At 38.5% G+C, this 24,034-nt stretch overlaps 2 protein-coding genes across 2 annotated transcripts in view; one reads left to right on the top strand and one right to left on the bottom strand.

Moving 5' to 3' along the window:
* erbb2 (erb-b2 receptor tyrosine kinase 2) overlaps positions 1–13,233 on the top strand; it is a 77,827-nt gene extending 64,594 nt beyond the window's left edge. Inside the window, 4 exon segments of the mRNA NM_200119.2 lie at positions 2,049–2,146; positions 5,439–5,627; positions 9,660–10,017; positions 12,809–13,233. Of these exon segments, the coding sequence (NP_956413.2) occupies positions 2,049–2,146; positions 5,439–5,627; positions 9,660–10,017; positions 12,809–13,140 (977 nt within the window). The 3' untranslated portion in view covers positions 13,141–13,233.
* Positions 13,234–22,166: 8,933 nt separating this feature from the next.
* The window catches only part of kcnh6b (potassium voltage-gated channel, subfamily H (eag-related), member 6b), a 33,066-nt gene continuing 31,198 nt past the window's right edge, over positions 22,167–24,034 (bottom strand). Inside the window, exon 13 of the mRNA XM_073918250.1 lies at positions 22,167–22,912. Within this exon, the coding sequence (XP_073774351.1) occupies positions 22,829–22,912 (84 nt within the window). The 3' untranslated portion in view covers positions 22,167–22,828. The remainder of the gene's footprint in view (positions 22,913–24,034) is intronic.

Here is a 24,034-nt window from a genome sequence, read left to right as displayed (position 1 = left end):
AAATATTTAATGCATGAAGGACTCTAAATAGTCCAAATGATTAAAAATGTTCAATTCTCTTCAACAACAGCATTAGAAAAATCATGTGAAGATGTACAAATGTTTTGAATGACTCAATGAACGCAGCCTTGTTCAAATAGGCTGAATGTGTGCTGTGATAATGTCACATGACAAGTGTTGGGTAAGTTACTTTTAAAAAGCAATAGATTACAAATTACTGACTACTACTGGAAAATAGTAATCTGATTACATTACTAATTACTTCATGTAAAAAGTAATCAGATTACTAATTACTTCAAAGTTACTCTTGAAACATATAAAATATACCTCTAAAAAATACAAAATAAACGGCAGCATTTAAAAGATACCTTCACTCCCACACAAAAATCCGATTTAGCCTGTTTAGGCTGAGTTAGTCCGTTGTGTTTTTGGGCACTGGTGTTCTCCTTGGTGACAAGTATTGTCGTAGAATTCAAGTGCTTGAAGTTGCTTTGAAAGCAGTTGAAAGTTCTTTAGAGACTAGACATAGACTGCATTTCACAGCAGTATTTTTGTTTTTACCCTCAATGAAATCAAATGTCTGCATTTACATTTGAAATAGCAAACACTCTCGTCAACAAACATTTTAGCTCATTTTCCTCACAAATTTTTTAATCACTCTCTTATTAAGTAATACTGCAGTGGAAAACGTGATTTAAAATAAGCATTTTTTCTTCTAAAAACTATATTTGTACTTTAAATAACGCAGTGATATTGATTTTAGTAACTGTAATGAAATTACACTAATTTGAATTAATTCAATACATTACTGTGTTCCCCAAAAATGTAATACTGTAGTATACAGTAACGCATTACTGTGGAACAGGTTACATCCAACTCTGCACATGATGCATCTAAATTGAGTCACACACTGCTATGCAGTCACATCACTTTCTTTATGCAAAAATAATATTGTCATAAAAAACAACGTTAGAGATTACGTAAACGTAATTTGAACCATATCCTTGCTAGGATATCTGTGGGAATCCAAAAAGAGCAAGTTCCTCCACATTTTGCGCCATTTGCTTAATAATATGTTAAATTTTGCAGTAAATAATCGCTGAATTATGAAGGGAAACAACAGCTGCTTGTTTTTCTATTCATTACAAGTCATGGAAATTGAGCTCTTTAGTTTAGTGTCTTTCGAATGAAATGTTAACCGAGGTTCTGACTCTCTGCGATCATTAAAAATCACATGGCAGTTCTCATAAAGAGTAGGGGTGTAACCCCCGTGTACTGGCCAAATTCTATGCCTCCATTGGTGTGGCTGACTTCGCACCTTCCAGGTGGATGCTGCACAATGGTCTTGGTGTGGAGAGTCCCTCCTCATTGATTGTAAAGCACTTTGGGTGTATGGCCATACACGATAAATGCACTATATAAATAGACTTTACAAAAGTAGTGAAAGTCAGTAAATTGGTTTAGAGTGGCAATATTGTATTCTAGATTTCAGCATTGAGGTTTTGGAGGCGGTCTGTATGTGATTAACAACGTATTAAATTTATTTTTACTTCTTAATTGCAAATCGACTTTCATTTTATAATTTTCCCAAAAGGTCTAAATACTGTGGATTTGTTGCATTTTTAGGACAGCAAAGGTTTAGGTTTTACCATCTCAGCATAGTAGCTTCTGTGTTGTGACCTTTTTGTGTTTACAAAAGTAAACTAGATAAAATCTGCATGGAACAGGAGTTGCTGAGACTTTTATTTCAGTACGTCGATGTACTTCCAACTGAAACTGAATATAGAGGGAGTGGGGCTTTCTTTTTGCGTTTCATTCCCTTTTGGCAAACTAACGGTAAGAGTGCTGTGGTTAAGAAAATTGTTGCTGAAGCTGTCAAATTGACATCAAACTTTTTTCAGTGGATTAACATGCACAGATTAATTGTTGAGCTAAAGAATAACAATGTTCACTAGGCAAATAAACAATACATTTTCATTTTTTCTGACCTCGGTTGTAATTCAGAAGAACTTTGAGTTGGTTTTTTTGACCATATTTCTGTATGTCAGGTTGGCAGATCGATCCTGACAATCGACCGAGATTTAAGGACCTGGTGGAGGAATTCACCACCATGGCACGGGATCCCTCACGTTATGTTGTCATCCAGGTACGTGCATTCCTCATTTTTCACCTTTAAAAGCATAACATAGAGAATAACATAGGGCTGTAACTAAAACTAGATCGATAAACAAGCAATTATATATAATGTGTGTGTAGGACAACAGATTAACTATTGATTATTGTTCTGAAAAATTGGACGATTCAACGATTCAATGAACGCAACTTTGTTCAAATAGGCTGAATGTGTGCTGCCATAATAAAACATGACCAGTGTTGGGTCAGTTACTTTAAGAAAAGTAATAGATTACAAACTACCGACTACTACTAGAAAAATTATAATCGGATTAAATTAGTAATTACCTCACGTAAAAAGTAATCAGATTACTAATTACTTTACTTTGAAAATACTTTTAAAACAAATATTAAATATATTAAAGAAGGGCTGTAACCAAGAACTAGAATAATAAGCAAGCTATTGCATATAATCTGTGTATGACAACAGATTTACTATTGATTATTGTTCTGATAAATTGTATATTGTATATCCTTAAAAAATAAATGATGAATAAATTAAACATTATAACAGTATAAATTATAAACCTTCATGTTCATTTTTTGGTCACTTTATTTTGATGGTGTATAAGTTACATTGCATCTACCTGCCAACTAATTCTCACTAGATTGTAAGTAGACTGTTAGGTTGGGGTTAGGGTTATGGTTAGTGTAAGTTGACATGTACTTGCAAAGTTTCTTATAGTCAGTTAAACATCCGTTGAATGTCTGTATGAACCACATGAAGCAGACAGTCTTCTAATACTCAAACGGGCCTTCAAAATAAAGTGTTACCAATGTAGTTTTTTCATTCTTTTTCAAATATTTCCCAAGTAATGGTTGTTTTACAGAGAAAGGACACAGCATTCATGATTATAAGTTTTATTTCTCTTCTGCAGAAATAAGTTTTTTTTAGCTTGACTGCAATAGAAAAGTTGTGCAAATTGTATAAAACATTTTAGGGTCAATATTATAGATAAAAGATGTTTTGCGAGGGAATGCAAAGATGTTTTAAGTACCCTCTCAAAACCGTTTTTCTACAAACACTTGTTTATGTCATACATGTCAACCCTCCTGTTTTTGCTGGGATTCTCCCGTATTTTATCATTCCATTCTGCTGTCATTCCATCATTAAGTATTTTCCCATATTTCTCATATATTTTTTTATCTTGAAAGCTCGCTGAAATTAATATAAAAATGTCTACATTCACTTTCTTTCCATTCAAGCTGAGCGTCGATCATCGCCCTTCATGTGCAACCTCTAAATCAGCGAATGCATGTAAATGCTAACAGATGGATGTTCTCCGTATGATAAACTGATCCCAGATCAGCTTCTGTACACGCCATTTAAAGTGTTGCCTGTTATCAAACAAATGAAGAGTAGCAAATTAATCTCTAGTTTTGTTTTGTTTGATAACAGAAGTGTGTATGTGCTGACTGACGGTTGCACTCTGTATGATAACCTGATCCCAGATCAGGACACTTTGGGATTCGGGTGTGCGTTTACACAGACGAATCCTCTGGTCCCACTTTATATTAAGTGGCCTTAACTAATATGTACTTACATAGGAATTAATAGTTTGTTACAATGTACTTATTGTGTAAATACATGTATTTACTGTGTACTTAAGCCTGATTAAATACATGTATGTAATTACATCTGTAGTTAACTTTTGTAATTACATTTGTAAATACATCCCTTACACCTTAACCCACCCTTAAACCTACCCATGCCACCAAACCTGTCCATAACCCAACCTCTATCCCAACTCAAAAGCACCACAAGTGTTCTTAAATACCTTATAAACACAGTAAGTACATTGTATTTATATGTTGATGTAAGTACATAGTAGTTAGGACACTTAATATAAAGTGTAACCAATACTCTTAATAATATGTAAACATGTCTGTTTCTCTTAAATGAGCACAGTTACTAAAGTAATTGAATGCTTTTATTATAGATCTGTGCATTCTTACTGTGACACCTCTCTGTTATCAAACAAAATGAAACTAGAGATTCGTTTGCTGCTCTTCATTTGTTTGATAACAGGTGTTTAAATGGCGTGTACAGAAGCTGATGGGAAAATACTTAATGATAGGATGATAGCAGTATAGAATGGTAAAATACAGGAGAATCCCGGCAAAAAGAGGAGGGTTGGCCTGTTTGAAGCATACAGGAAGTGTTTGTGAAAAAACATCTTTGTGAGGGATCGCAAAAACGTAAAAATATATATTTTCCTATCACTCTGTTTTTATTTTCTCTCCTACTCATTTTTTCCCCCACCGTCCCGTTCCTTCCGGGTCTCCGTAGTATTGCATACATACATAGAATTGAATTTAAGTATGTTTCAAGAATTCACACTTAGCTGATGATTGATTATAAAGCTTGTTTGGCATCCTGTCCCAAGAGACAGCTCTGAGCTCATAAGATCCTCGAGCCCGAGGCTCCCTCTTCTTTGCATTGCGAGGGGGGAATCTGAGCTCAGGTAGATCTCGAAACTCCCCTGCTATAGTAGCTAATGAACAGATAGTGATTGCTCTTAAGAGATAACTAATTACTAGGAGCATGTCTATGATGCCTATTTGCATTAGTCAATTGACTTAAGTTGCATGTTTTTGGGCGGTGGGAGGAAACCGGGGACAACGTGTAAACTCCGCACAGAAACGTCGGCTGGCTTGGTAAGGATTATCGAACCAGTGACGTTCTTGCAGTGAAGCAACAGTGCTAACCATTGGGCCACCCATCTAGGAAAGGAAGAGGAGTAGGGGTGGAAGGGGGGATTCTTCAAAATGAAAATGGCTGTCATATGGAACTTAGGGTATGTATAGTGGCTTTGGAATCGTCTGATTGGTAAATCATCAATTGAATAATGCGGGACCGGCTGCAAGCAATCATAAGCGTGTGATCCTCTCCAAATTAGTTTAGAAATTAACTTCACTTAGACAATTTCAAGGTTTTTAGGTCTCTGCACACTGAAATATTCTTTTGCATGTTTTTATATTTGTATCTGAAAATTGTTGTCATGCACAGAAACATTGAGTCCATTTAGGAATAATCGATATAATGCGAAAACAAACAAACAAAACAATTTCGAAAAAAAAGCAAAACATCACTTTGCAAAGACCTTAATGTTCTTGTGCAAAGCAAGAGTAGTGATGCGCTTTATTTAACCATTCAGTTGTAAATGAATGCAGTCCCTAAATAACATAATCACATTATTTGAGCGGTGATATTTATGATACAGACATACATACAGTAGATGATAGCATTTCTCTCCTTTCCACAGAACGAAGATCAGATGAGTCTTTCGAGTCCTGTTGATAGCGAGTTCTTCCGCATCTTGATGGCAGAGGAGGGCGGGAATGTGAAGGAGTTTCTGGATGCAGAGGAATACCTGGTACCACAACCTGGCAGCATCTTCAACACACATGGAGAAATGAGAGCCAACGGGCCGAGCAGACACCACTCACACCGGGTCAGAGAACCAATCATTCTTTTACTCAATCCACTGGGTAATGGAACAGTTCAGCTTAAATCATTTATCCCCTCTTATAGATTCAAGATTTTTTCTGAGAAGGTTTGGAGAGTGTTCAGTTTGCAGTGAAGGCCTATTAAAGGGATAGTTTACCCAAAAATTACTCTAACCTGTTGCCGCGAGAAGCTTATATTGTTGTTTTCTCCCGCATATGCATAAAGACTCCTGGATGCCTGCAAACTAATGATAATCCCACGAAAATCGCGCGTCTCCACCCGCTCGTAAAATACGTCGTCGCGCATACATACCCCCCTTCCCCCCTATTCAAAGTCGTTATGACCTCCCCCAGCCTCACCCTAAAATCCTGCTGCTGGATTTGACATCACTGTTTTGTTTATTGCAGTGACCAAGGCAACACCGTTATTCCTGCTGGTCTATAGCAAAGACTATGGCTGCATCCGAAACCGCCTACTACTCAGTTAGTACTGCATTTGAATTTAAACGTACTACTCGGCTGTTTGAAAAGTATGTTGTACACAGTATAAATGTGAGAAGTATGAAGGGAATTCAGACGTACTACATCCGTCATTTTGTCATAGTCACGTGACCTACCTGCGTCAGTTGCGCACTCCAGAATCTCGCTGTAAGTAGTAAGTCATCCAGGTACTTCTCGCGCACTGATTTTCAAATTCTTTGAGTTCGGACATACTACTCGGCTCTCATACTAATTTTAGCGTACTATATAGTATGGAAGTATGCGATTTCGAATGCAGCCAAGACATGTCACTTGTATACTTTTGAATGGGGAAAAGTGTAACAGTCAATATGGCAAATGAAGCCCCGCCTTATAGTACAGGAGCCAATCAGTGATCGCTATATGGCGAATAAAGCCCACCTTCTAGTACACAGGTGTCAAACTCCGTTCCAAAAGGGCTCTGCACAGTTTAGTTCCAACCCTAATTAAACACACCTGATCAAACTGATTGAGTCCTTCAGGCTTGTTTGAAACGTACAGGTAAGTGTGTTGGAGCAGGGTTGGAACTAAACTGTGCAGGGCTGCGGCCCTCCAGGGATTAAGTTTGACACCCCTGTTCTAGTACAAGAACCAATCAGCGATCGCTATAGAATGACAATTCTCTGGGGGAGGGGCTCAGACCAGATGTGGGTTTCTGCAGATTTTGTGTGATGCGAACATTTAGAAACGAAACTAAATAAACAGTTGTTTAATTTTATTGGTTATTTGTAATATGAAATTTAATTGTAAGCTTGGCATGCAGTTATGGAGAATTTGATGTTTCACCATTCAAACAGAATGCCCGGGCATACTGCCCGAGAGGCGTTTTAAAGATGGCCGCTGAGTGAAATGACTTGCTTTAAAGAGATTTTGTTTAAAAGTACTACTCGGCCATTAGAAACATACGTTCTATACAGTATGAATGTGAGAAGTATTTTGTCATGGTCATGTGACCTACTTGCATCAGTTGCGTCACTTCACTCCCATTCATGAATTCTCTTGCGGGGCATCATGGGATAGCGCAGCATGCATGGGATACACACTTCAGATTCTCACCGGAATCGGATATACAACTTGGTTTGCATACTGATTTTAGCATACTGTATAGCATGAAAGTGCAATTTCAGACGCAGCTTGTAGAATACATAAGACATGTCACTCATATAGTTTTTAATGGGAAAAAGGTGTAATGGTCAATTTGGCAAATTAAGCCCGCCTCTTAGTACAGAAGCCAATCATCGATCACTATATGGTGGTAGAAGCTCAGACAAGATGTGTGCTTTTATGACAGTTTTGTGGTCAACAAACCTGCTTGAATCTCAGCAAATACTTGCTTCACAGACAAATGTCCACATAAAGCCTAAATCTGTACTTTTAAATGAACTAACTACACTAGACAACAAAAGGTTTTTGGTTCTATAATCTGTGTGAAACAAACGCGAGGTACAGTCCGTCCTGTCAAACACACATCACTTGACAGCAACTACTCAAACGCCTCACAAACTTGTAAACAAAGAGTCGCTTTCATTTCTGGAGGAGATTCGCCATCAAGACTAATTTGTGAATTACTTCAGAAAAGCAGCACGATCAGACAATCATTATTCAGAGGATGATAATGTGTAGAACGGCCATAAATGAGGTTGGTGTTGTGATCTTGTTCCTTTCGAGTGCGCATGCGCATTAGCTCGGGCAACCTGAAAATATGCAGATTTTGTTTAATTCAGACGATTACAAACAAAACCTATGAGACGGTTGTTGTTTAGGTTTATTGGTGATTCCAAATTTGTAATGTAATCGTAAGCTTGGCAAACAGTTTTGAAGAATTTGATGTTTCCCTGAGCATACTGCCCGAGAGGATTTTCAAAGACGGCCACTGAGTGAAATGACTTGTCTTAAAGGGACTTTGTCTATAGGCGCCACCTGCTGGAAGAGAGTCAATTAGCATTTTATATCCATCATATTACATTTATACATTATATAATAATGTTTCAGTTTAGGTGAAGGCATGTTTTTACATCATAATTTTTCATTATTTTTAATCAGCATGTGATATAGCCCAAAAAATATCATACCCATTTTTTCAGTTTTCTTAATATGAAATCAGAAAATCAAGATCAGTGTTGCTATAAATCAGGGATCATCAAACTTGTTGCTGGAGGTCCGGTATCCTGCAGATTTTAGCTCCAACCCTAATCAAACACACCTGAACAAGCTAATCAAGGTCTTACTAGGCATACTTAAAACACCCCGGCAGGTGTGTTGAGGCAAGTTGGAGCTAAACCCTGCAGGGCACTGGACCTCCAGAGATGAGATTGGTGACCCCTCCTATAGATGAATGTGTTGAGTTGCATTAAATGGGAGTCTAAAGCTTTATTTAGTCTAGAGCAATGAGTTTGCTAAAGCCCCACATAAACTTTTTTCTAATTATTGTTTTGTTTTCTTCTGAAATGATTGTCTTGCGCTTCATTTCCACCCTTCTGAATTGTATTGCTTTGTAAAGGAGACTCTTTAGTTGTTCATTCATTCATTTTCCTTCCGCTTAAACTCTATTTCAGAGGTTGCCTCAGCGGAATGAACCACCAATTATTCCAGTATATGCTTTATGCAGCAGATGCCCTTCCAGCCACAACCCAGTACTGGAAAAGACCCATAAACACTCATTCACACACACACTCATACACTACAGCCAATTTAGTTTATTCAATTCACCTATAGCGCATGTCTTTGGACTGTGGGGGAAATCGGTGCACTCAGTGGAAACATGGAGTTGAAAGATTATGTGCATTTTAGTTCAGTTGCATTTACATGGAATAAACTCTGATGTGATATGATGGGTTGACCTGTGCCTCAACCCCCACAAACTGATAGGTGTGAACTAAATGACCCTTTTACAATCTCAGTGGGTATTAGCAAAACAACAGCTGAAACATCTGAAGAGGGTCCTGCTGAGCCTCGTAAACAGAATGGTTTGTTTGATGCTAGTATAAAGTACTGTCTCACAGACAGTACTTTGGGTTAAGTTACTTGAAGACCGACGGGTTAACATCACTGCTGAGGAACTGCACTATTGATTGTCTTCAATAAAGTCTTCTACCCGTAAGAACATGGGTCAGCTTACTTATTTTATGTATTAGAGTAATCTAATACATTGGCGAGCCACCCAAGAACGGATAAGCCAAATACAGCAAAATCTAACAGAGTGAACACGCTAACTCCACCCAGAAATGCCAGCTGACCCAGCGAGCTGTGAGGCGACAGTGCTAACCATTGAGCCACCGTGCCGCACCACCTCTTTTGTTGTGCTTTCTTACAATCTGTCTGTGGTAAATATACAGTAAAGTGCCAAACAATGTTACCGGTTGAAACCTAAAGTGGCAAGAAGATCTTAAAATGTATGGAAAGAGTCTTAAAAAAGGTCTTTAAAGATATTGAATTTCACTCTCTGTTTCTTGTATATACCCTGTTCAAAAATGCACAAGCCTTAATACTTTTTGTTGATTTTTTTCTTTGTTCTTTAGAGTACAGATCAAATGGTAGAGGTGGATGGTTTGCCCAATGGGAGAGAGTTGTATTCTTCTGTCAGCATGATAGAACAGAGTCAATACCCAACTCTTCCTGTGGGCGCAACAGCCAATGGCATGTGGCCTGGGACACAGTACCCGCCTCTAGCCCGGAGCATATCACACCGCTCAGCTGGAGGCCAATCAGACTCTGTGTTTCTGGACGGTTACGTGGAGGACAGCTGCCCCCCATCCAGCCCTTGTCGCTATTCTAAAGACCCCACCATGCCCAACGGCATTGATGGAGATCTGGAGACTGATGGCAACATGGTTTTCCTGTCTCACACACTGCCACGAGGAACACACACGCAACCTGGTAAGAGCAATGTATCATCAGCAGTAAAAGCAACTCATTTCACTTCTCAGAATGTGACATATTTAATTGGTATTTTGCAGAAGTGATTGATGAAGTGATTCAAAAGAGAGTTATTTCATAAGCAGATACATTTTAGATTAAATATTGTAAAGAAAAATATGTAAATTCACTATGAAGTCAGCCCTCGATTATGAAATGTTTTGCAGAAACAGATTTGTGCTAAAATCATTTCGCAAAAGTGCATAAGTGCGATTCAGAGAAATGAATGTACGCCTCTCTTCCTTAGCAAACATAGAAATAATACAAATGTATTAATTCACAGATTGTGTAAAATAGTATAACAAAACTTGCATGTGATTTGGCATTGCTTTATATTTACAGTTTACGAATGCTGCTCAAGTGTGCCATTAATATACTGACACAAAAAAAATTTTTTGTACTAATAAAACTGATGCAAATGACTAGGTTTATGGCTGATGACAAGGTTTATGACTCTATTCATTTTCACAGAAGCAGCAGATGTTTATTTATATTAGATTTATTTAGATTATTCATTTATTTTAGATTATTATATAATTAATTGTAACTTATTGGTAAATCAAGACATCGCAAGTTTATTCATTCATTCATTTTCTTGTCGGCTTAGTCCCTTTATTAATCCGGGGTCGCCACAGCGGAACGAGCCGCCAACTTATCCAGCAAGTTTTTAACGCAGCGGATGCCCTTCCAGCCGCAACCCATCTCTGGGAAAGACATTGCAAGTTCTTTTCTGAAATAACATAACCTGTAATAAACTATTTAGCCAACAGAATGTGAGTAAAGAATTCTCAATATTATTAAAAGGTCAGATTAGTTAAAAAAGGAAATACATTTTTAAAAATGTTTTCTTTTAAAATGTATTATATTCATAAATTCCAGCCGCAAGCAGCAGTGAAAGGGACCTCGCAACCGCGCTCACCACTATAATAATATTTTAACAATAATTAAATAATAATAATAATAATTTAACATTCATATAATTCAACCTGAGAAAATCACCGATTTATGCCAAACTTCCACCTGTCATCAGGTGGCACTATCTATGGCGAAACGCCGAACTTCGTCAGTTCGCCATGGACACAGCCTTAGACAAAAACTCTAGATCTTTTCAATTTAACATCACAAAGGCCTTTGGATTAGACTAACGGAAAACTTATTCAATCTAATAACGTTTGTAGGAGGAGTTTGTTACAGTGTAAAACATGTCAGCAGGTGGCGCTATTACTAAATATTGGCATGTAAACGTGTTCAGATTAGGACTGTTGTCAAACATGTGGATTTTGATGCAGATCAGACAATGCAATTCTGAGTTATAACAACTTCCTGTTTCATGGCGAAACATCAAAGTTTGTGAGATGCCCTTCGATGAAAACTGTAGATCATCACAATTTAATAACGCCGTGGCCTTTAGATGGCAATACGCAATTTTGGTGTTAATCGGATCAAATCCCTAGGAGAAGTTGGTTAAAATACAACGCCTGGAAATGGATTAAAATACCTGACCTTCTGTATGCCAATTTTCGTATGTGTGTGTGAAACGTAGCTCAGCGGCCACTCTGTCAAACATGCATAGAGGGTGCTGTTGAGTCATTTTGTCAAACCCACTTCCAAACCCTATAACAAATTCGCCAATTCTGGTGCATTTGCAAAGTTTTGTGAGTTTTTGAGCATGTTTAGACCCCCCAAAATACAATTCATTCTAGAGAAGAAGAAGAGAAAAACAGAGCAATTCCAATAGGGCCTACGGATAGTAGGTGCTAAGTCCTTAGTAAAAGCAAGTTTAGGCAAAAAGTTTAAATGCTTTAGACTTTTTTCACAAATAATAATTAATCTTCAGGAAATAAAAGTGCTAAGCAAAAGTTTTTTTTTGTACCACTTTATTGGTATCAACTATATATTGGTATATATTATAACAAACAATGATTTAAATTTTGAAAATCTAAGATTCAGCACTTTCAATTCCGAGGCCATGGTGCTTCACCGGAAAATGGTGGTTTGCCATCTTCAGGTTGGATGAAAGTCCTTACCCCAGGTAGATGAGTTCAAGTATCTTGGGGTTTTGTTTACAAGTGAGGGAAGGATGGAACATGAGATTGACAGGCGGATTGGTGCAGCGGCAGCAGTAATGTGGTCATTGTATCGATCCGTTGTGGTAAAGAAGGAGCTGAGCCGAAAGGCAAAGCTCTCAATTTACCGGTCCATCTACGTTCCTACTCTCACCTATGGTTATGACCGAAAGGACAAGATCTCGGATACAAGGGGCCGAAATGAGTTTCCTTCGCAGGGTGGTAGGGTGCACCTTTATAGCTAAGGTGAGGAGCTCTTTCACCCGGGAGGAGCTCGGTGTAGAGCCGCTGCTCCTCCACATTGAGAGAAGTCAGCTGAGGTGTCTCGGGCATCTGTTTTGGATGCTTCCTGGACGCCTACCTAGGGAGGTGTTCCAGGCAGGTCCAACCAGGACGAGGCCTCGGGGAAGACTAAGAACACGCTGAAGGGACTTTGTCTCTCGGCTGGCTTGGGAATGCCTCGGGATCCCCTGGAGGAGCTGGGGGAAGTGTCTGGGGAGAGGAAAGTCTGGAGTTCTCTCCTAAGACTGCTGCCCCCGCGACCCGGCCCCAGAAAAGTGGTTAAAAATGAACGAATGAATGAATGTTAAAAATCTGCTTCTCTTTGTAAAATATGTTTCATTACAAAAGCTTTTTTTGTCTTTTATTTACACTTTTAATGCCTTGACCATGTTCTTTGTTCTCAGAGTATGTGAACCAGGACATAGCATCAGAGCGGCCCAGCACACTTCCACGCAAGGCCAGCGAGAGGAGATTCATCCTCAATGGCCTCAGCACAGGGAACAGTGTGGAGAACCCAGAATATCTGGTGCCAATAGGCAGCATCACACCCACCTCGCCAGCATTCGACAACCCCTACTACCACGATATTGCAGCAAAAGCTCAGGTAGTGGCCAGAGTGGCCATAAATGGAGGAACAAATCACAGGCAGCCCAACGGATTCATGACGCCCACCGCAGAAAACCCAGAGTACCTGGGCCTGGCAGACACATGGAGCGGCCACAAGGAGTACACCTAAAGCTTTAGTGTGGGTGTGTGTGTGAATGAGTGTAGTGTGTGGAGATAAATGTGTTGTGAGTTTGTGTGGATGTAAACTTGCCAATGAGACTGCGTGTCTGTGTGTGTGTGTGTGGAGATGAAAGTGTTGTGTACTGGTTTAGTTATACTAATGAGGGCTCAATTGTCCACACTTATTTAGTGAAATATGAAAACAAGTGACTAGTGAGGATTTTTCTGGTCATCACTAATTAAATTTGTCCAGAGCATGTTTTATTAGTATCCATTATATTGCCACTTGTTTCTGTGAGGTTTAGGGTTAGGGTTAGTCCCAATCCCAATTCTACCTTAACCTTAGCCCTCAGTCTGTGCATTCATGTGAAGGGGTAGGGATATCCCAAATCTCTTTTGCTCTGAGGTATAGGGGTAAGGGGTATGGTTTTTTGGGGACCACACTACAAATGAAGAGATTTACCTGAATAAATCACCAACATGGCTGCGAAAGCAAGGAATGAGACCCACAAATGTAACAAAAATGGCATTAATAAGGATTTTTAGTACAAACAAGCACCTGATTTATTATATTTGTAATACCTTTAATGTCTTGTGCCTCATTCACACTAGCAGTGACTTTGTAGCTGGGTGTCGCTCTGGGTGGCGACCTGCTGCAAATGCAGGTCTCTACAGCACGGAGAATACCACCAGCCTCAGAGTGAGCAGAGAGAGGAAACGTGAGCTCTACTTGTGCTCCTATTGGCCGTCTCTCAAGAATGTCGCTCTTCATTTGCATAAAGTTAAAGGATTCTAAACTTTGTCACATCGCTCAACACGGCCACCTAGTCACGAACAGTCGCTGTTGCTTGCGTAGACGGAGGTCGCTGGAAGTCACTCTATGTTGAAAGGAACGGTCGCTTATCGCTTTGCCGCTATGTCACTCGTAGTGTGAATAAGGCTTTATTGTCATGATCTGAAAAGTCTGCTTTTTACAGCAGATCTGTTATAATGTTAATGTTCTGAAAATTCAAGATGCACTGCTATTTTGACATTAGTGTAGAGCAGTGTTCTGCGCTTTTTATCTCACTAGGCAACCACTATATTAATGCTGGAGCTAGTGACAACATATGATGACATTCAGTTGTAGTAATAGTGTCTCATTTCGTAATTTTATCTCTACCCCTTCACACTATTTTAACAATGACAAAAACTCTAGATCTTCTCATTTTAACATCGACCAAGGCCTTCAGATGACAATACCCAATTTTGGTGTTGATCTTTTAAAATCCCTAGGAGGAGTTTGTTAAAATACAATGCCTAGAGATAAAATATCCGACTTCCTGTGTGCCAATTTTAATACGTGCGTGAAACGTAGCTTGGGGGTCATTCTGTAAAACGTGCAAAGATGGCGCTGTCGAGTCATTTACATCACAAAATAATGGGCAATTAGCCAGGCCAAATGCATGTTTCAGTTCTGAAAATGCAAGATCACTGCCTTTTTTATATTAGTAAAGAGCAGTGTACTGCGCTTTTTATCTCACTAGGCAACCGCTATATTAATGCTGGAGCTATTGGCAACATATGATGACACAGTTTTAGTATTGGCATCCCATTTCATAATTTTATCCCTACCCCTTCACACTCTATTTTAAGGGCCGAAGGGAAGGTGTAAAATAGAATTGGGATTGGGTCTATCATTACACTGATATAAAAACAATAGAAGTCTATGTAATGTCCTCACTAATCAACAAAAACAAGCCCTTGTGTATGAGTGTGGAGATGAATGTGTTTGTGAGTATGTTTGAAGATGAAGGTATGTGTGTTCGCGTGTGTGTGTGTGTGTTTGTGAGTGTGTATGTGCGTATTTGTGAAGGATGTTCCCAATGGGAATGGTTTCTCATGGCTTTCTACAAAATTACCACAAGAATCTATGTAGCATTCTGTATTGGAGATTGAACTTGAAGATGGATGCATTTGCAGAATTTACCAAAAAAACAACAAAAAAAAAACAAAGAGGAAAAAAACAGCTATTTGCGCCAGCGTTGTTTTTTTTTAAGACTGTTTGAACAATCTTAACACTGGAAGATGTCTTTCGATATATATGGAGTACATTGAGGATTAAGGATGTTTGCTTTGGAAAGTTACTTTTTGTTTTCCCAGCCGGAGTTTAAACACACAGCTTTAAAGACAGCTGGACAGGAGCTGGACACAATCTTTGTTGTGTGTGTGTGGGTGGGTGTGTGAGTGTGTTTCCGGCTGAGCAGCTTCAGTGGCCATGAATGAAAGACTCACATTATCAGCGTCTAAAGCGAGTGTGAAGTTCAGCAATTCAACAGCAGCAGTCCTCATCTCACACATACAGGTTTTCACAATTGTTTGGGGGTTTTTGTAAAAAAAAAAAAAAAAAAAAAAAAAAAAAAAAAAAACATTATTCATCTTTATTATGGGCTGGAGAACAGTTGTACAGATGTGTGTAAAGCAAGGGGTGAATCTCAGATAGTGTCCAGGTCATATTGCAGATTTTACATGACAATGGTCTACTAGAAATGGAAAGTTTTTCTCAATTTCAAACACAAATCCAGCAAAACAACTACAAATGCTCTATTATGCTAGTTTAATAGTTGGCGATGCCACTTTTGTAAAGAATTGCACTTTTTTTTTTTATTCAAGCAGGTTTGTAGATTGAATGTCTTCAAAATTTCAATCCTTAAACTGTGTGTGACGTCCCCAAAAAGAAGTGGTCACCAACAGCGCAAAAACATTAACTGGTTTTTGGTTTTAGATAAAATCGGTGTTGTGTAAATGACCCTTAAATTCAAATATTGCACTTTTAGAACATTCTAGTCACACTACAGTACACAAACTCAATTCCTGGACAGCTGCAGCCCTGCAGTTTAGTTCCAACCCTGCTCCAACACACTTACCTGTAGGCTTCAAACAAGCCTGAAGGACTTAATTAGTTTGATCAGGTGTGTTTAATTAAGGTTAAAGCTAAACTGTGCAGAGCTGCGGCCCTCCAGAAACGAAAGAGTTTGACACCTGTGCACGAGTTTGAGCTTGCGAAATTTTGTTGTGTGACACTGCAAAAAAAGGGCGGGATTAAGCAAGACGATTAGACGTAAAAAAGCGAGCGATTGGTTTATATTTAAATTTTCTGTCCAGAGAGGTCCTGTTTTGATCTTTGATTGGTCTCATGCAGTCACGTTATACGATTTCACCATACGGAGTTCACCAAACTTGAATATTGCAACGCAGCAAACTACGACACTTGTCGCGCGACCTTGCATTCCTGTATTGACGCATTCGCATGCGTATGAATGGAAGTTTATGGGGAGAAAAGTGCAGTGTGACCGCAGCTTAATGCTGAGATACTGTAGATTTAACAGGCAGACAGTTGTTATAGTTTTTCTCAGTGGCTTTGGAAGATTTCTCAGATCAGAATTGAAATTTTCTTGAAAAGATTACTGAAAGTTGAAAGCAATGTGTTTGCTACTTGTGTGTTTTTGTCTTCTTAGTTTATTAAAATCACTGTTCATTGAGACTATAATCCCCTTTTCTTTCATGTGTTCAAACTAATAAGAATATTTCCATCACAGAAATGTAAAGCTCTGCCATCTTGATTTCTGTCTGTTCCCGTGGTCAGCTCATTCTGTCAAGGAGTGGGATTCAACGTGATTACACTCATTATAATTCAGCAAATTATTTTTTAATAGCGAATTATTCTAAAAAGTAACTCGAGTTACATTTTTTAAAAGTAACTCAAATAATAATGGTTAAGTTTTAAAAGTAATGCGTTACTATACTCGCTACTTAGAAAAGTAATATTATTACGTAACTTGCATTACTTACCGCAACACTGTTTCTAACTTTAACTACGATTAATTTGATTGAATTATTTGATCATTAAGTTACGGTACTTGAATACTGTTAGACTCTGGAAATGCTAAAACACTTTATTTTAATTGTATCTGTTTCTTGACTGTGTTTATAGATTGTTATGTATGAAAATACTCACAACACATGCGAATACAGAAATGCACTGCAAATAGGACAGACCACAATGAAAATGTGTCGGGACCCCAAAACGTTTATAGATTTTTTATTAGAAATTGTTTATTAGATTTTATGAAGATGCACTCCCACTGCAGAATCATCCCAATCAGTCTAACATTATAAATTCTTTCCAAATACAGATCATTTGGTGAAGTTGTACTCATATCGCAAAATAAAAAAAAGATCGCAATGCTAGATTGTTTTGAGAACGTGCAGCCCTAGTTTGTACTGTAAGTGTTGACCGATCATGTCATTGTGATACAGAAAGGAAAAGACAGAAGTGCATAGCACAAAGAAAAAACAAAATGTGAACACAGGACAATCTCCTCTGAGATGCACCATCATTAGAAAAAGTCAAGATTCACCTGGGAGAAATGTAAACAGATTTAGAAAATTGTATCATGACAACTTGTTCAGCCATTTTGCATGTAAAGACAATTAACAATGATCTGAAGATTGAACAGGTCGTTATGAGCATTTCAATTCTGATCTGATAAATGGACCAAAGCCACTGGAAAAAACTGTAATATACAGTTGAAGTCAGAATTATTAGGCCCCCTATATTTATTCTAGCCAAAATAAAACAAATAAAACTTTCTCCAGAAGAAAAAAACATTATCAGACATACTGTGAAAATTTCCTTGCTCTGTTAAACATCATTTGGGAAATATTTAAAAAAGAAAAAATTCAAAGGGGATAATAATTCTGACTTCAACTGTAGTTGTAAGAGACGTGTTTAAGGCATTTCATGCAACATCCTTCATGTATTCTCTTAGACAAGGAGAGATCTCCTCTTAGGTATCATACTTATAAAGCTCCAAACATCAGTATTGGTTCTCAGTATCGGCCGATCCTCATAACAAGGAATTGTTACTCGGCTGCTAAAATGATGATTGGAACATCCCTACTTCTGATACCAGCAAACCCAAACTTTTATAATATCAAAATACGAAACTACTGGTACTGAACTTTTTTTTTTGTTCTTAAAAAACATATTTATTTCGAGCTATTATAATTTTAGGTTGAAATATGATCTGGACAGAGATTTATTCAAGATGAATTATGTTTATTTGTATTATATATACTCCATTGCAGTGATGTATGCATTGATTGTTGATTGACGTGAAGGGGCCTCTTTTATTTAGTTCTGAAGCGAATGTTTATTGTTATTATGTTATGAGAGTCTCTTTAAGGCTCCTACTCATTTAAATGAGCCTCACATCCAGACAGAAAAGCAGCTAACACTCATCGCAGTGTTGTGGAGTAAATACTTCACATTTAAGAACGTGCTCTAATTTCCATATATTAGCAGCTGTGGCCTCTGGCTGGACGGGTCGGCGCTCAAAGCCTCCATTGTTCCAAATGACAACGTGCGCCTTTTGTTAACTAGTGACTCCGGCGTCCAGTTAATATGTCACTTCATTGAGGAAAGACGTGTACGTTTTGTTCCATCCGCATTCTTTGGTGCCATTTTATACGTAATGCGTTCGCTAAACCACATCTTCAATTCCAGATATTTTGAATTGATCTTGATTTTTCTTGAATATGAATTAAGTTTGGCTTTGTGAGTGATGATGATGATGATGAACTGTGAGTGACTGGAGTGAGAGAGTGATATAATGTGAGCTCAAACAATGACATGATTGTATTTCTGAATAAGGGACAAGGGGAAAAAAACATGGTTGAATTTCTGCCTTTTCTCTGCACAGCCAACACATCTTTTTATTTTATTTTGGAGTACGGTTTGCCTAATCTGTAAAACTTGTCAATTCCAAAAAGACAACTGCTACAAATCAGATCTGAACATACACTTGGCAGCTTTGTAAACGGTTGTAGAAATATAATCTGGCCATCAAACACTAAAGAACTGAAAGAAACACTGTAAATGATGTTTTTCATAATTGTAAATAAAAGAAAGATTACTGGAAAAGCTTTACTAAAGCTGATTTATGTTCATTTATACTTTGAAACGGGTTTGTTCGTTCATTCATTCATTTTCTTGTCGGCTTAGTCCCTTTATTAATCTGGGGTCGCCACAGCGGAATGAACCGCCAACTTACCCAGCACATTTTTACACAGCGGATGCCCTTCCACCCGCAACCCATCTCTGGGAAACGAGTTTGTTGATTCGTATTGTTTAATTGTTTGTGCAATTTTCTAACAATTTATGAGCAAAAATCGAGCACTAATCTTCTGGTTGGTAAAAGATGTTAAATGTAAAGACATTAGTGTGTTATCTGTGAAAGCTAGTTTTCACCATGTTGTATATTAAGTGAAGTTTATTCATAAAGAAATTTCGAGAGGATCACGTGCTTATGATTGTTCGCAGCTGTTCCAACTTTAGCTAATGACTGATTATCCTATCAGACGATCCTTAACTCACTATAAATAACCAGACTTTTCTCATCTCAATATCTTCGTCTTGAAGAAACCCCCCCACACAACCCTACTTTCCCTCCTTTCAAACGGGCGTCACGGTGGCCAGCGATTAGCACTGTTGCCTCACAGCAAGAATGCCCCTGGTTTAATTCCTTTCCAAACCAGATGGCATTTCTGTGCGGAGTTTGCTCGTTCTCCCAGTGGTCGCATGGGTTTTCCCCGGGTCCTCCGGTTTCCTCCCACAGTTCAAAAACAAGCACTCTAAACAATTAATAAAAAAACATTAGCTAAACTCTGAGTACACCTTTCAGTATACATATCTGACACTTAGCTACAACAAGCTAGAAGGGGAGTCATCGAGATCTACCTGAGCTCAAACTCCCCTCTCGCCTTGCAACGGGAGGGAGCCCAGGGCTCGAGGATCTTATAAGCTCAGGGCTCTCCCCCGGGACAGCATGCCAAACTAGCTTTACTATCAATCATCAGCTAAGTGTGAACTCTTGAAAACCAGTGATTCTGAGGGGGGAAAGGTGAAAACAAGATTTAAATTTATATAAAAGCTTGTTTTTCTTCAAATATTGGGAAAATATGAAAAAAATTGGGGGTGTTAGGGTGTTCATGTCATCAGGGCTCAGTATTTCAAATTGGTCCACATTTGGAAATTCCATATTTTGCTATCCAGGATTAATTGATTTATCTTACTTTTTAAAAGGACTATTGTGTTGGATCACTGTGATCCAAATACCACATTACAGGTAAATGAAGGTAAAAAAAATCAGGTAAATAACTGCAAAAATGTTCAGTTTTTCAGAAAAAGTAACCATCCCTTTCATTAAACTGGCCACAGGCCTGATAGTGTAATGTTAAAAAAATGTGTATTAAATGATAAAGAGTTTGATAAAGACTTCCGTCTATTTTAGCCATAATGCGAATGAAACATCTCATATACATATCCCCTCAGATCTGAAGTGGGAAATTCACATAGACTCTATTGTGGAGAAAGCCTAGCAGACACTGTACGTCCTTGGTCAGCTGAGGAAGTTTAACCTGCCAAAGGAGCTGCTCGTGCAGTACTCAGCTGTCATTCAATCCATCCTCTGCACTTCAATCACAGACCAACACCTTATTCTTGCTTGGGGAAAAAACAATCCACTGCATAAAAGAAAGATTACTGGAAAAGCTTTACTAAAGCTGATTTATGTTCATTTATACTTCGAAACGAGTTTGTTGATTCATATTGTTTAATTGTTTGCAGTTTTCTAGCTATTTAAGAGCAAAAAATGGGCACCGATCTTTTGGTTGGTAAAAGATGTTAGATGTAAAGACGTTAGTGTGTTATCTGTGAAAGCTAGTTTTCACCATGTTGTATATTAAAACCAGTGATTCTGAGAAGGGGAAAGTGAAAACTGCAAGATGTAAATTTATGTAATAGCATTTTCTTTCAAATTTGAGGATAAAAAGTCACAATTGTATTTCCATAGTCCTCTGACTAGATGGAGAGGGGGTCATCTGGGCTCAGTTTTTCAAATAATATGTATCTGGATCAAAATGGTCTAAATTTGGTTATCCCATGGATTATTTGATCTCTCTTACTTTTTTTTAAAGGAACACTGGGTTGGATCACTGTGATCCAAATACCAGATTTCAGGATTACCAAATCCTGTTTACCAGAGCCTTAAATAGAACCAACAGTGTAGCCTACTGGCTCAGCAAAGAACAACAGGTAGGCAAACTACTAGTGGCCACAACCAAACAAGCAAGACAGCCTCACAGCAAGAAGGTCAAAAAAAATAATAACTTGACTTCTAGACGATCATTTAGGAAAGTGTCAGAAGGTCAATTTTCATCTGTTAAACTGCATCCCAATCATTACTAATACTGCAAAAGACCTACTGGCTGGGCAAATTCTTCAGCAGGATAGCGCTCCTTCTTATACTTCAGCCCCCACATCAAAGTTCCTGAAAGCAAAGAAGGTCAAGGTGCTCCAGGATTGGGCAGCGCAGTCTCCAGGCATAATTTATTTATCATTTTTTATGAGGTTGATTAACAGATTTATGCAAAAAAGTTTTCTTTGAATATTTATCTCATCATTTTATTTTTACTAAAGTTTAATTTAGAGGCTGTTTTCATACTATCATCTCAAAAACATTGCACCAATCAGATGCTTTGTTTCCAGTGAAGACTTAGAGTGGATTACTGTAACGGCCTCCTCACTGGCCTTCCCAAAAAGACAGTGAGACATTTGCAGCTGATCCAGAACGCTGTGTTCAGAAGTCTGACCAGAAGCAGAAAATCAGAGCACATCACATTAGTCCTCAGGTTTTTACACTGGCTCCCAGTTACATTCAGAATAGATTTTAAAATATTATTACTGGTCTATAAATCACTACATGGTGACAATCAATCCATTACAGATATGCTCACTGAATACAAACATACCAGATCATTCAGATCCTTAGGATCATATAAACTAGACAATCCAAGAGTTCAGTCAAAGCGGGGAGAATCTGTTTTCAGCTATTATTATTAGCTCTTTTATAACCTGATTTAACACATTTTAATCGATTTTTATCGGTTTTTAATCGTTTTTATTTTCTTGTATATGTTTCTTTTATTCCTGTTTATGTAAAGCACTTTGAATTGCCACTGTGTATGAAATGTGCTATATAAATAAACTTGCCTTGCCTTACTTTTATCCAAATATAAAATCCGTTCATGCACATTCGAGCGGGTCTAAACATTTATAAATTTCTTTCTTCTGTTTGACACAAGAGAAGATATTCTGAAGAATGTTGGGGAAAAAGCAGCAGAAATAAAAATACTATGGAAATCAATAGCTGTTTTTCCCAAGATTATTAGCAACCTTTTTTTGTGTGTTCAACAGAAGAAAGAAACTTAAACAGGTTTGGAACAAGTGGAGGATGAGTAAATGATTGCAGAATATTCATTTATGAGTGAACTGTACCTTCAAGCTTAGCCAAGGGAACGTTAGCAGAAACACAAAGAAGAAACAAACAAAGTCTCTACATAATTTCCATGTTTCATTTATATTGTTGCACAGTTGAAAAAGAGCTTGGCGAAATAATAATTGGATAAAAAAAATGTTTACAGCACGGTGGCTCAGTTGTTAGCACTGTCGCCTCACAGCAAGAAGATCACTGGTTCAAGTTTCCTTGGGTATTCCCCACAGTTCAAAGGCATGCGCTATAGGTGAATTGGATGAACTAAATTGTCTGTAGTGTGTGTGTGATTGTGAGAATGTGTGGCTGTTTCCCATTACTGGGTTACGGCTGGAAGGGTGTCCTCTTCGTAAAACAGGCTCGGACAGTTGTCAGTTCATTCCACTGTAGTGACCTCTGAAATAAAACCTAAACCGAAGGAAAATGAATAAGTGATATGACGACTAGTTTGATCGTTTAGTTTTAGTAGCTGTTTTCTGTAAGTAAACACAGGGTCAGAGATGTTGTTTCAAAAAGATACTGAGAATTGTTTTATATTCTGTAAACCGATGAGACTAGTGAGTCTTTAATAAAGCAGCTCCCAAAATTAATCATGTGAATGTTTCACACTGTGAAGTAGAGATCTGCGCAGGGCGAAATTTTGAATCCCGCTCCCGTCAGGTTTTAGTCCGAACCCGACCGCTCCTGCTTATGTTCAGCATTTGTTGTCCCGCATGCCTGACCCGCCCTGTTTTCTACCCTCCGCGCCCTTTCCTGTTACTCGAAGGGGGAGAGACATAACCGAAAACCACCCAGATATACAGAGTCCAGACAGCCTATAACAAGCTATCTGTATAAACACATACACACACACACACATAGACACACACCATCAAGCAAGTGACAGACAGCATCACACTCTCTCTTTCATTCACACACACACAGCACCAACCTCTCTCTCATTCACACACACACACACACACACACACACACACACACACACACACACACACACACACACACACACACACACACACACACACACACACACACACACACACACACACACACACACACACACACACACACACACACACATAGACAGCAACAAACAAGCTAAACGCAGCATCACAATCTCTCATCTACACGCATACATACGCGTGTTTGCTCGGGAGTCGGGAGCGATATTGTTAGACCGTCCAGTCCCGTTCAAAATATACCAGTTACCGACCGCTCCCCTGCTTTATTCGGAACATTATTCCGGCGACGAAAGAAATCGGGTCGGGTACCGCGGCTCCCGAATGCAGACCTCTACTGTGTGAAGTTTATTTCTAAACTAATTTGGAGAGGATCACGTGCTTATGATTGCTTGCGGCCGGTCTCGCATTATTCAATTTATGATTGACCAATCAGACGATTCCTAAGACACTATAAATACCCTAAGTTCCATATGACGGCCACCTTCGTTTTGAAGAATCCCCCCTTCCACCCCTACTCCTCTTCCTTGATGGGTGGCACGGTGGCCCAGTGGTTAGCACTGTTGCTTAACAG

This window comes from Danio rerio, chromosome 12, assembly GCF_049306965.1.
Source record: "Danio rerio strain Tuebingen ecotype United States chromosome 12, GRCz12tu, whole genome shotgun sequence".
Classification (NCBI taxonomy): Eukaryota; Metazoa; Chordata; class Actinopteri; order Cypriniformes; family Danionidae; genus Danio; species Danio rerio.
Note: the sequence above shows the minus strand (reverse complement) of the source record. Positions and strands in the feature narration are given on the sequence as shown.